Consider the following 13,342-nt stretch of genomic DNA (forward strand, 5'->3'; position numbering starts at 1 on the left):
AGGAAAGGAAATGAAAAAGGTAGCTCTCTGCCCTAGTGGAGAGAAAGATGATGAACGAAACTAAATGCAGCACCCTTGTATAGTTTGGTAAACTTTACACTGAAAGCAGACACAAACACAACACTACACACTTTGACAGGTGTGGATGTCACATACACATGCCCACATTCCCTTTCCTGAGGACTGGACACAGATTTCAAAGACTGTCTACCTTGCATCTGTAGGTGTGACATCTTGTCAAAAGGATATACACACATTAAATATATATAAACGTATGTATTTATAAAATTAGTTTTAGGCATTTTGAGTGGAAGAACACTTTTCATGGCATCAGGAAGATAAAGCTAGGAAGGCTGGGTCATGTTACAGCTTACAGTTTTAGAATCACTCTCAAAATGATGCTGGATTTTTCAAGCCTTCCCTATAGCAGATTAGGAAAGCAGGGATAGTCACCCTCTATCTTGGTGCCTACTGTCAGTCTAGGGACCTACCTGCATACACTTCTTGAAGTAGAGAAGAGAAAAACTGAGGGGCATCCCCAAAATCCCATGTCTGTAAGACAGGGAAGCGTACAGACTCTACGGCCTGGGCTAGCAAAGATGATGATGCCCTTTGGTAAAATTCTGGCATCGTTTCTTCACACTGTCTTACTCTCTTCTCCAGTCAGGTATTTGCAAAATCTATCTGGAACAGCCTAATTTGACTCTGAACTGCAGAATCTGACAGCCCATTTCATGACATCTCATTTCAGTTATAATTTTGAAATACAAAGAATCTTTTTTCAAGGAGGATCTGACACAGGAGTCAGAGGCTACAGCTTAGAAGAAGAAAGGATCTATATCTCACCAGTGGCACTTTTAACACGGTGAAGGATCAAGATAGGACAATGCCAGTTCACGCAGAAGTAGGACAGCATTAGCTGTCATGGTCAGAGCCGGGCAACTTTCTAAATTTGAATCCTTCCTTCTCCAACTTTGGGACTGTTTTATATTTAAATAATCAAAAATGGAAAAATAACCTACCTATTATGTGTTTACATTTATGACACTGTTGATGTTGTTAACTTTATCCTCATCTGGTTATGGTTACTGATCAGCACACCATTGTTTAAAAAAATACACTCAAATAATAGTGCCCACAACAATGATGAATTTAGTCAATATGAAAATGTTCATAAAAAGCAAATATTATCCTGAGTGTATGTTTTTTGAAAGCAATACTCATACATGGAAGTACCAAAATAGAAACGGTAGTAATTCCCACAATTGGATGACCTTTTACTCCATGTTGACTTCCTCAATTTGTCATCCGCCTGAGGATCTAATTTACCCTCTGAAGCACTGCTGATTCCTAGGTCTGTAAATATTCACACTGATTATTTCTCCACAAGTGAAAATTTTAGCATCTGTTTTCATGGGTACAAATTTAAGTAAATTTCATTCTTAAGTCTCAAATTTAAGAAAATGATGATACATCACTTTCCACTATTCCTCAAACATTAGATTAATAACCATGATTATGTATTAATCATTTCAGAGATTGGTAGTGGTCTGCATACTTTACGCTTTTCATTTCAATAATTTTTATACCAATGTCAAAGAATAAATGTATAACAGAAAAAGTTTAGCATTTTCATCATATAGTTTTCAAATTTTGGGTAAGATTATAGCAATTTAGTAGATATATCTGAAGGAGGCCTAAAAACTGGAAAATATACTACAAAACTACTAGAAACCTCCCTTTAAAAACAAAAATTGATTTTTTAAAAAACACAAATTTTGGAAGAGATGTTTTAGAGGAATATAACACATCAATTTTAATCTCAGGATAGATAATCAACAGAGACAGGGACCCAGTCAAAGTATTTTCCCAGTAGCTGAATAAACACCAGACAGAGGTTTCCTGATACTTCCCCTGACCCAGGCCGGGGCTGAAGGGGGGAGAGAAGAACACTAGGATAATCACGATCCTCAGTCTGCACGCACCCTTTTGGCACCCACAGTTACTCTGAATCCAATCACTAACCAGGTCTCCCAGCTGCTTTTACACAGAAAGCTTGAATGTCACAGGTGTTTTCACCCTGTGAAAATAGCCCCGCTAGAGAAGCATGTCTGTTTATTCCTTTTTCTACTTCTCTTCTTAGCATTCTTCCTCCTAATGTACAAGGGGTGTGGGAGAAAGCAGAAGCAGCAGAAGCCTACCCTCGCCCACAGGAACTCTACAGGTACTAAGCTAAGACACTGGTGTTGGGCCAGACTTTAAGGAATGAGTAATATGTATTTTTCAAAACATGTGGTTTCCAACTGTTCGTTATCAATTAAACTGAGTGAGTAGGAAATCAGGATCTTCAGGTCTAATCATTAAAAATAACCAATTAAAATTAATGTTTGAAGGGGCTGGGGATTTAGCTCAGTTGCATAAGCGCCTGCCTAGCAAGCACAAAGTCAGGAGTTCAATCCCCGGCACCCCTCCCCCAAAATTAATGTTTGATAATCACATCTAACTCAGAAGGAGCTCAAAATGTTGAATGATAGCTTTGTAACAAATTCCTCCCATTGTCAGCTACTTATTTATACAACGATGTTACTTTACATTGGAACTTATTTTAAAAAGGACAATTCAATAAAGAAATGTTTTCACCATAATTTATAAAACAAATGAGCAAAATGGTGAGATAATGATTTATTGTTCTGACCAATTCTATACTATTAATAACAATCTTTATAACTCATTCCAGAAGAAATTTGATACTACTTAGAGCATTAGGATGAGTTTTGAAACTTTACACATGCATGTGTCTCACACACACACACACACACACACACACACACACACGTTGTGATTATTTTGTTCCAGGAAAGTGATGAAAAGTCAAACAATAAGACTCTCAAGCATGAAGCTATTAAGAAAAAATTCTGTGAGGGGAAGTAGGATGGAAATAAGAGTTCAAGGAAAATATAATGATGTGAAATTTCTATTAAATGCAAATCTACTGCAGGCTTTTTAAACATGCATGATTTGGTATCAAATCACTGCCCATGGATATGCTTATTTTAAAATGTCACTAACATTTACAATACCAAAGATAACATCCTTTCCAACTACTTATGTGTATGAAGAAAAACTAGATGTCAATTTAAAAACATATAAGGGACACACAGCTCTTCAAATTCTTATCAGAACCAGGGAGCCAGATCTAACAAACTCCACTTCATGCTTTGTGAGTCTGTTCCTCTTTTCTGCCAATTCAAGTGAAATTTCTTACGATGCAGCATCTCAGCAACTCCCTTCCTTAAATCTTCCCTGACCGCTGGCCCCAGCCTCAATGACCATTCTTTCTGTTATAAGAGCTGTCTAGTCATCTGTGCCACTCTTCCTCTTAAGTAAATACAACACTCTGTGCACATACTGACTCAGTTTCCCCTCCTGACATCCCTGTGGGGTAGACCCCATTACTGTCACTCTTTCAGGATAATGAGATTGAGGCTGGACAGGAAGCACCCTGTTCAAGGTCAAATAGTGATAAGCAGCAGAGCTGGGATAGGAGCTGGAATGAGAGGCAAGGGACTAACTCTGAAGCAAGAACTACTATGCTTCCCCTGTGCTTGGTCCTGCGTTTCGTCCAGTGTTCAATGCAACACATACTTGGAGGGGACAATGCACCCCTGCTACAGAGCTGTGTCTTTGACATGGCCGCTGTAGTCATACAGCCCCCAAGATAACCTCTGAGACTGAACTTGTGTAACCAGAATGTGCTTACAGTCCCTTAAAATAACCTTCTAGTCCATGCCTGTATAGAATAATCAGGTTTAACACACAGCTACTTATTTTTATTTTTTAAAGTTCCAATTAACAGGGAAAAAAACCCCTCAGCAGTCAATTGCATAGTATGATATTCCAAAAGTGTTTTAATTACCTAAGTCTGTCTATCCATAACTTACTTAATGCTTTTACTCTTAAATCAAACTAAATATGGAATGTAGCCCTGGGGGAAAATGCGAGATTGATTGCAAACTATTTTAATATTCTCATGCAGCTTTTTATAGAAATAAAAACAACTTCAATGAAGCAACAGGATGTGGATGTTGTTACAAGTAGGGTGGACTCCAGGGAAGAAAGAAAGCCCCAGATTCTAATGGCCTTAGATGAATTTAGAAGCAGGGATGCAAGCACAAGAGATTTTGTATGATGCTAGGTTATATGAAGACTCTTTGGTGGTTATTCCTAATTGATCATTTACTACTGTTATGGATTAAGAAACTGATTCCCAGGACATTTAATGACAAATCCAAAAAGTTACTCTACTTTCCCTAGTGGTGACACTAAAGACTCAGATTTCTAAATCCCAATGAGACGACTTTACTTGATTAACTAAATGAAGTTCATTTTAAAACTCAGACCCATGTAGTAAATCCAATTAGATTTATATATTTAAAATTTCTCAGAGAAGAACCAAGCAATATTCTTTGCCTTTATGAAGGCAAAGAAATTATCCAGTGCCAATGGACACTCTTTCCTCCTGTACTTTTTGATAGAAGTTCATTACATTTTACCTCCAGGCTATTTACTTTCTTTTAGCAAGGTTTTCTACATACAGTACTTTCATAATATGCTGGTGGAAAATGGCAAAAGTATTGCATTTAAGATATTTTTTCCAAAGGCTGAAACATGGTTTACACACATACTCAATCACCTACCTAGTACAATAGTCCTGGGGGAAAAAACCTGGAAGATAGATATTTTTACAGATCTGGGCCAGAACTTTGTGCCAGTGAAAATGTACAGGACAAACTGGTAACCCACAGCAACCTAATTCTTCAAGTAGCTGTTGATGTCAGAAAACTAGGGCACTAAAGTCTAATAATTACAGCACTGAAGACAAACAAAACCACAGTTAGTAATGTCACTTTCAGATGACCGTGTTACTACTATGTACTTTTTGTGAAGTTGTAGTACCAAATATAACACAGGCCAATGAGGGGCTTTTGCTTATAGTATGTTCTATCTCCCCCAAGATTAACCAAAGGAAGTTTTAAATAGTCTATTTGGTGATACTGAAGCTTCAGTTTAATGAGATGTTTGTAGTATAAGAAAAAATAATTTCTACCTTCCCCATCTATATCCCTTTGAAAATACTATTTTTCTATAAACTAAATAACAGAAGGTATAGAATGGTTCCAAAAGGATATTTCATTAAATTATGTGTTCTATAACATGGATTTATTTAACCTGACATAAAGTAAAAATATTTTATTAGAAATCTCTGAAATAGCTCTGATGTTGTAAAGCACTTAAAGCTAAGGAGTACAACATTTCCTCTGGTTTAATATTTCTAGAAATCTTTTGAATGTGATGTCTGAATGACAATGAAATAAAAAGCAGTATTTTTTTAAATAACTGAAGTGATGCTTAGAAAGACAGTCTTTCAACTGCATTTCTAATCATTTTCCAAATCTGGAAAGAATGTAAGTAGAGAAACTAAAGTTAGATATCATACCCAAAGCAAAAGAACAGTTGGACAAAGGCCTCTCAACAATTTCTTTCAAAATTAATGATCAAACAGTTTATATAATTTTGGAAGTGTTGTTTGAATTTTGTTCTTGATTTGTTTTCTTCCAAAGCTTACTCTGGACAAAAGTTACCTTAGGGAGAAAAGGGTTTAACAGCAGCTAAAACAAAGACTGAGAGCTATAAGGATATGTTTATAATACTTTAGTGTTTTGAAAGAGTATTTTCATAAACTGAATTCGAAGAGGCTAATCGATATACTCAATAAAGACAGATTATAGTATTAACTTCTGTGGTGGGGGATGGTTGGGGCCTGATCCCAATGCCATCTAACTGAGCTACATCTCAGCCTATTTTTTTTAAGGTGGCTGGAACACCTATTTTCAAACACCTTCACATTACAGCAGTTATCTATATGGCACTGAATAGTGATTTTATTAAGAACTCAATGAGCTAAGACCCAGATAATCTGAGTCCTCAGGCAATGTTCCAAGAGAAGGCTCCATAGAAGTGAATCACAAAGTCTACCAGTTAAGGCAAAATTAAGGAAACTGATCTAATCTTATACAGGTGGGAAATTTTTGAGAAGGTCTGGAATATATACACAGCTTGAAAGAAAGCCATTTATTTGGGTAGTTCAAGTGTATCACCTCCCCCAACTACTGTCATACTGGGAAAAAAAAATGCTTATGGATAAAGAGGGGCAAATGGTTTATATGTCAGTTTGAGTCTGTATACTCTGACTTCAGATTTAACTCAGGAAACTAGAGTAAAATTTTTTTCAGTAAAGCACTTTAAGTTATCTTTGCATTACACTTATTTATCTGTTATTTCCTACAAACTCCTAAAGCTTTCTGCCTTTAAGCACAAAAATCTAACACTGACCAAAAAAATATACTTCAGCCCAACTCTATTCCACCCACTATGGAATCCAGAGACAAAATGACGCTTGCATATTTATCTTATTAAGCTAATACTGTATTCTTAGTGCCCTATTCAGAACAATCTCTATTTCTTAACTAATTAAGCTTCATTTAAAAAAATACCTTCATTACCATCAGACTTCTGGAGATTTCAAGAACTGGCATGAAATTACATTTTTAATGCAAAAATATTTTTCTTGCAATTAACAAACCATGAGGACTTATAAAAACTGAAAAGAGGCAAGAGCCAAGATGATAGGAAGATAAAGAAATGATCTAGAGAGATAATATATGACAAAAGAAGATGAAAAATACATGGCACAGATGAGGAAAAAGTCAAGCATGCAAGAAGAAATAGGCTACATTGGGAATGTGGGAAATGGCAAGGATAACAGACCTTCCCATCACTTTGGGAAGGCAGGAATCGTACGTATTTCTATGGCCCCCACTCACAGTGAAGAGCTGTCTCGCAGTTCACTACCCAGGAAGACAGGAGAAGAAAGATGACAACTATTTAGTTTTGATTAGTGTAGTACGGTGGAATAAATAAGATGACATGTCAGGGTCTATTAATTTCCAAATTGGCAGGTATGATGGCAGCTACCAGCAGCACGGGAGAGCCACCTACCTTCTACAAATCCCCTGTGAAATGAATGGCAGTGGCCCTGATCGTCTAACGAAAACTTAAAGAGATGCAATAATATCGACAGCCATATAAAAAATAAAAAGAAAAACAAAAGCAATTAAGCACATATGCTGGACTGAGAGGCTGGTATTTATTCTAAGACATGGCCTATCTCTACAACTGATGAAAAACAAAGATAAATCAAATCTGATGACTCAAGTCTGTGCCAAGCGTGTTACGCTGCACTCAAAGAACTTTCCCATTAAACAACAGTAGTTTTAAGCAAAATTAAAAATAGATGAACACCTCTTCCGTGTGTGATGTTATTTTTCCATCCCTCAAAAGAAACACTTGGTGATAGCTGAAAATGTAATTTTAGAGTTCTCAGGGTGGTTTACGTAAGAATTTACTAACGGATGATCAAAGCTACTTCTGACTTAAGAGGTTTTGGAAAACTCAATAAAAGATTATTTCAGAATTACAGGTTTCCTTTAGGTAGAAAGCGATTGCAGATGACTTGGAACTTACGCTTATGGAAAACAAAGCTAGCATCTAGTATTATTTTTCTCACTTCCAGAAGATCTATGTCCAGACCCAACCAAGGAGTCATGGATTGTCCTAAAAATATATCAGTAGTATCACCTAAGAGGTGCATGAGAAAAGTAAGCCTATATCTACTATTTTAAGAAAGGACAAAAAATAAAGAAATTAGAAGTTAAAAAGATTTTTTAAAAAAGCAAAATTCAATGTTCCTGTTGACAGAGTTTATAAACAGTTTATAGAATTTTTTATTTCCTACCTGTGTGAATATTCAAGGAAAGATTATTTTCCCTTTTCTCATTTTTTTCAGCCAAGCTGAAAAAGTAATTCAAATAGCAAAGATAGTTTAATATGCATTTTATAAGGTCATTATCACTAAGAGAGTGATAACTTGGGGTAAACAGCCTGGTTAATGAAATTAGATCTGTGGTTGGAAATGTACTCCATTCTAATTCAAAATCAAGCAACCTAAGTGTACAATTATAGATATTTGGGAACTATAGCTCTCCCTAGAAGGATGAGTTAGTTGCCTAGGTTTATGCTCCTAAAAGGATCAAAAGGCTATTTCCTATCATTTTGTTTAATAATGATGATGGTCCACACTATAAAAGCAATAAACAAATTGGCAGATTTTATATTCTAGTAGCTAAAGAGCTGTAAACTAACAAGACTATTTTAGAACATGTTTCTTTTAAAGTTACATTATTGTGATACATGTTAGTGAAATACAGTCTAGATTTAAGGAGGTAGGTCTTTGTGTGTACTTCTTAACTAGTGAGCAGTCCACTAATTGAAAGCTATATGTGATATAATTTTAAATTATAAAACCAAAATCATGCCATATCTTTTTAGGTCTTAACAATAAAATTTCTAGTAAATGAGCTCATGAGTAAAGCAAATATCGTATGGCCACAGGAAAGAGAGTATGTCCAAAAGAAAGAACATATAGATGTTAAGAAATGAAATGCTTTATCATTTTTATTATATTTTGAAGTCACACTACATATACGCAATCAGGTTGAAAAGATGAAACCATCTTTAAAAGTTAATTACTCATTTATGAAAAATGACACAAGAAAAGCAAGAATCCAGATGCCAGTATATTTCACAACTATGTTTCCTTACCATGTATGTTGTACAGTCGGACCTTGTGGGTAACATGTTCAAAAAAGCAAATCACTTCTGAATAAATCCTTCCACGTGTCACTTTGACAAGGGGCAATGTGGTGTAAACGTAAGGCTGTGGAGGAAAACATATTTTCTTCAAAAAAATTTTTAACTTCTAAAACTTTCTAAGGTATATTTATTAACTCCCCAAATTGTAATATACATCATTTAATTTTTTTCAACTTCCAATGAAAACTAAAGCTTATAACAGATCAGAATATGCACATGATAAAAACTGAATATAAGCTTTTTGTTATTATAAATCCTGCCAATTCTTTCAATTTGATTGGCATAGATGATCAACAAATATTCCTCCCAGCTATACAAATGTCTAAAAGAAAACCACTACTATATCGTACAGATCAATCGGAAATAACATTCACTGCATAGCAAACACTTTGTCTGGCACACATTTATTATAACAAGGCCTCCTAATGTTCAGGGTTCAGGATAGGTTATAAGATGGGCAACAGGGAGTAACTTAAGCACTCAAGAAGCAGGATTCAGGAACAGTTTAATCAGTCTGTTTTTACTAAAGCATAAAACACTGCTTTTTTACATGAAATGACTGCTTTCATATAAAGGAAAATTCACAGACGTGAGGGGAAAAATCTACTTGGAAATCTCCAATTTATTTCTCATTATTTAGAATCTAAACTCATGAAAATGTGGGAATAAAGCATAAAACTTATGTGAGCCATAAGTAAACTGAAAGCATTTATGAAGAATTGTATTTTAAGTATTAGATGCCTTAGCTCAATGACAGCATGAAAAGTTAGGCTTCCAACATGAACCAGTTAGGCAGAAGTTTTCAGAATTGTTTCATTTTATTCCAACCTCTTTGGAAAAATATTTTGAAGTTAATAAAATGTATAAGAGTCCACATTGTAATTTCTTTTACCTAAGAGTCACACAGCCAGAAAGTGAGAAGTGAAGGGGGAAGGCTGGGAAGGGACTTCTGGGCTCCTACCTTTTTGTTGATACATTCAGCCACTTCTTTCCCTGTTATTATTTTATTTATTCTTTGTTAATATGTAAATATCTTATTTCCCCCTCTCACATTACAGATAAACATAAAATAATTTTAAGTAATTTAATTGCTACATATATGAATATTACCCCCATGTATAATATTCCACAGCACAACTACATTTAAAAAAATAAAGTCAATCAGAACAATACCTGTAATGTACCTGGAAAGTATGAAAACACTGAGATAGCTTATACCTAAAATCCAGTGCCCTTTCGAGATCACCTACTAAGAGCTATAATTTACTCTTTCATTTTTTGCACTGGAGTCCTTAGTGTGACCAACACAGTCCTAAACAGCTAACACTTGATTTTGGTTATCAGACTTCCCTAAACTATAGACTTAAAATAACTTTCTTAATTGAATTCTCTTGCAACAAAACAGTAATGAGAATATTTAATCTATCCTGAAGTGGAGAATCTACAAAGGTATAAAAACCAATACAGAATTCTAAAGAAAAAAGTACAAAATTGATTATTCAATTGTATACTTAAATGAACCAATTAAATGATATGGTTAGGGAATAATTTTGCAACATACAGGGAAAAGTTTTAATCTCATCCCATATAAAGACTACTTACAGAACAGAAACATATCAACAGAAAAATGGTCAAACAATGTAAACAGGTAACTACAAAAATATGAAAGATAAGTGAATACAGAAACAAACTTCAACTTCATTAGTAGCCACAAAATCTAAATGGAAAATATGTTTCAGTTAAGTTATTGTTACAGGCAAAGTTTTTAATATGGTTCTCAGTGCTTGCAATGGCAGAGCTGTTCAAGAAAACATTGGCAGGAATTAATATTTATAGTCTTTCTAAAGACAAGATAAACAGTATGTATCAAAAGCCCTTACAAGGCTTCATATACTGCACAAAATGACTCTTCTAAAAAGCTATTTTCAGGAAATAATCAGGACTGCACAAAATTAATGTGACAAAGAAAACTTATTAGAATGTCACAGCAGTGAAAGATTGAAAGTACACATGCAACACTAGAAAATTCCTAACTACAACAGTGTATTTTAAGATTATGTTTCCATTAAATACACCATCAGATTGTGACCACTGTTACAAATGAAAAATAAAAAATATAAGACCAGTAAGAAAGAACTGAGAATGGAGAGAAAGGGTATAAATAATAGATCAAAATGCTGGAAGTGGCTCTCATCAGTTGTGGACCATTTGGTAAATTTTACTGTTTTCTTTGTTGTTTTTTACATTTTTAAAATGCGGCAGAGTTTATATATACCATGTTTATAGCCAAGGTTGGAAATATATTATTTTATTAAAGTGTTAAGGAGAAAATGGCCCAGTGGACAGTCAGTTGTTCCCAGATGGCTATTTAGCAGGTGCCTAGGCTGGGTTGAACACATATAAACACAACAGGCCCTACCCCAAGTCAAATCTGGCTTTTTTTCATGCACAGAACTTATCTACTGCAGCATCAGACCTGAACTCCAAATCTGACACATTATTTGTTTTTTTAACTTTTAAGTACAAATTGCTAAGCATCAGTAAGGGTAATATAACACGGTAGCCAAAAGTTTCTCACTAATAGATGAACAAAGGATAAACCAATGAGACACACTTGTTATTTTTTTTTTTATACCTTCCTAGTCTTTCAATAAGTATTTATTCTACATGCCATCGCATTAGCACTACGTACCTGGGCATTACCATCAGGTAAAAAGAGGTAGGCACCACTTTTGTCTCTTCTACTTGTGGTTCCGTACCAGGAAAATTGTACTTTTACTTTATGATGTTTTCCGTCTTCTTTAGTTATCATTTTCTAAAGATAAAAAAAAATTAAAGCAACTTATTACTGAAATGTTGACAGTAACAATGTTGCACTTGATCTCATGTATGTATCAATTAAAAAAACTCAGAATAGACTGAAAAATGCTAACTTAAGATCTTAATTGAATATTTAGCCTCAGAATTTAAAATGTTCACAACAGCAACAAAAAGTCAGAACATATTTCATCAAGGAACAAAGAGCTATACAAATTAGGAGCTCTAAATAGACTGGTCAATCTTTCTGAAGAAAGAGCAAATTTATTTTTTATTTCTGGTGTGCATGGGTTCATATTTTCAAACGTCTAATAAATATAAAATACAAATTAGAATGAATTATAAAAATTAAAGTACAATACCAAATATCCATTCAATTCTTTATCATTAGATTAAGCAAGCATTTTTCCTATCAAACTGCTTTCACAGCCTCGTTTCCACAAACATTCTTAAAGCCTTATAATTTCCTTACGTCTTACTGGACTAGTGACAGCCCACGGAGCAGCACCACCATAAGCCACTCATGTGAACCCCGGGTGGCCCTGAAATAGGCATGCATAGCTACTCATCCATTCCCTCTCCCAAGGCCAATCTGATGCAGCCTTAGTTGGCAAGACTTTCTCTCCCTGTATATAGTTATCTGTTCATGCGAAAGTGATGTACCATCGAAGAGTTTCAGAATTATTCAGAACATACCTCCATAAGCCCAGACTGATCAAATTGAACCATAATAAAGGAATTCTCCAGAGTTACAGGTTCCTTGGCATTTATCATGTTTTTTATCTTGAAAATCTCACTTTCTTCTGTTTTACCATTATACACAACATAATCAGCCAAATGTGAATTGGAATTGTCTGATTCTAAAATCTTATATACTTTTAGTCCCAATGGTGGTATATGTGCTAGAAAAGAAATCTTCAATACAAGATAAGGAAAAGAATTTATTAAAGAAAGTATTATCTCCTGCAAGACAAGTAATTTATACTATTGGTAAAACAACTACTTTATTTTTTTTAAAAAAGAATATGTAATAGTACAATTATATAATTATGAGTATGGTACCCACCTCACATAGTGAGTAAGATTACCTCAAGCTGGAAAGCTTATCAAGGGCATTAAAGTTTTCATTCTATATGTGAAACTATATAATCATTCTCAATTGTTGTACAGTAGTAGTTTTTTAAAATTAGTTCATAGTATCTATGGAGATTAGTAGGTTTTGTTTTACCATATTCATATATACATTATACTGTTACATAGTCCTTTTAAATTTAAAAACAAAAAACTAAAAGCAGTGACACAGAATTTCAAAACAAAATAATAGGATATTAACACTGGTTAATATATTGTATATTGTGTTCTTCAAAGTAGCCATTCAGATTATAAGATATAGATTACAAGATAAAATAAAAAATGATCAAACAATTGAACATGAAAGCACAAACCATTCTTTCTGATGAACTATCAGAGATTAGTAGTAGCTATCTATCTTGCATGTGTGTATATACACATATATGAGTACATATACAGACATATAATCTTTTCTTTCTTTTCTCCTTTCCCCTATCCCAATATTCCTTCCTGTTGAACAGTTTCTTTCCCCTTAACTTTCACACTATCTATCATATATTTTGGATCTTATTTACTCTTTCAGGCCATTACACTAGGGAAACAATATGGTATTTACACATGTGAGTATGATTTATTTCACTTGTGAGTATGGTCTTCATTTACCTATAAAAGCCTCAAGTCT

The 13,342-nt window shown here is 34.4% G+C and overlaps 1 protein-coding gene across 1 annotated transcript in view; it reads right to left on the reverse strand.

Moving 5' to 3' along the window:
- The window catches only part of Man2a1 (mannosidase alpha class 2A member 1), a 162,335-nt gene that overhangs the window by 33,539 nt on the left and 115,454 nt on the right, over nt 1-13,342 (reverse strand). Inside the window, exons 14-16 of the mRNA XM_063245471.1 lie at nt 12,286-12,504; nt 11,465-11,587; nt 8,722-8,836 (exon numbers count right to left, since the gene is read on the reverse strand). Coding sequence (XP_063101541.1) covers nt 8,722-8,836; nt 11,465-11,587; nt 12,286-12,504 — 457 coding nt within the window. The remainder of the gene's footprint in view (nt 1-8,721; nt 8,837-11,464; nt 11,588-12,285; nt 12,505-13,342) is intronic.

This window comes from Cavia porcellus, unplaced genomic scaffold (assembly GCF_034190915.1).
Source record: "Cavia porcellus strain 051 isolate PalLab524CR breed Dunkin Hartley unplaced genomic scaffold, mCavPor4.1 scaffold_2, whole genome shotgun sequence".
In the NCBI taxonomy this organism is placed as follows: domain Eukaryota; kingdom Metazoa; phylum Chordata; class Mammalia; order Rodentia; family Caviidae; genus Cavia; species Cavia porcellus.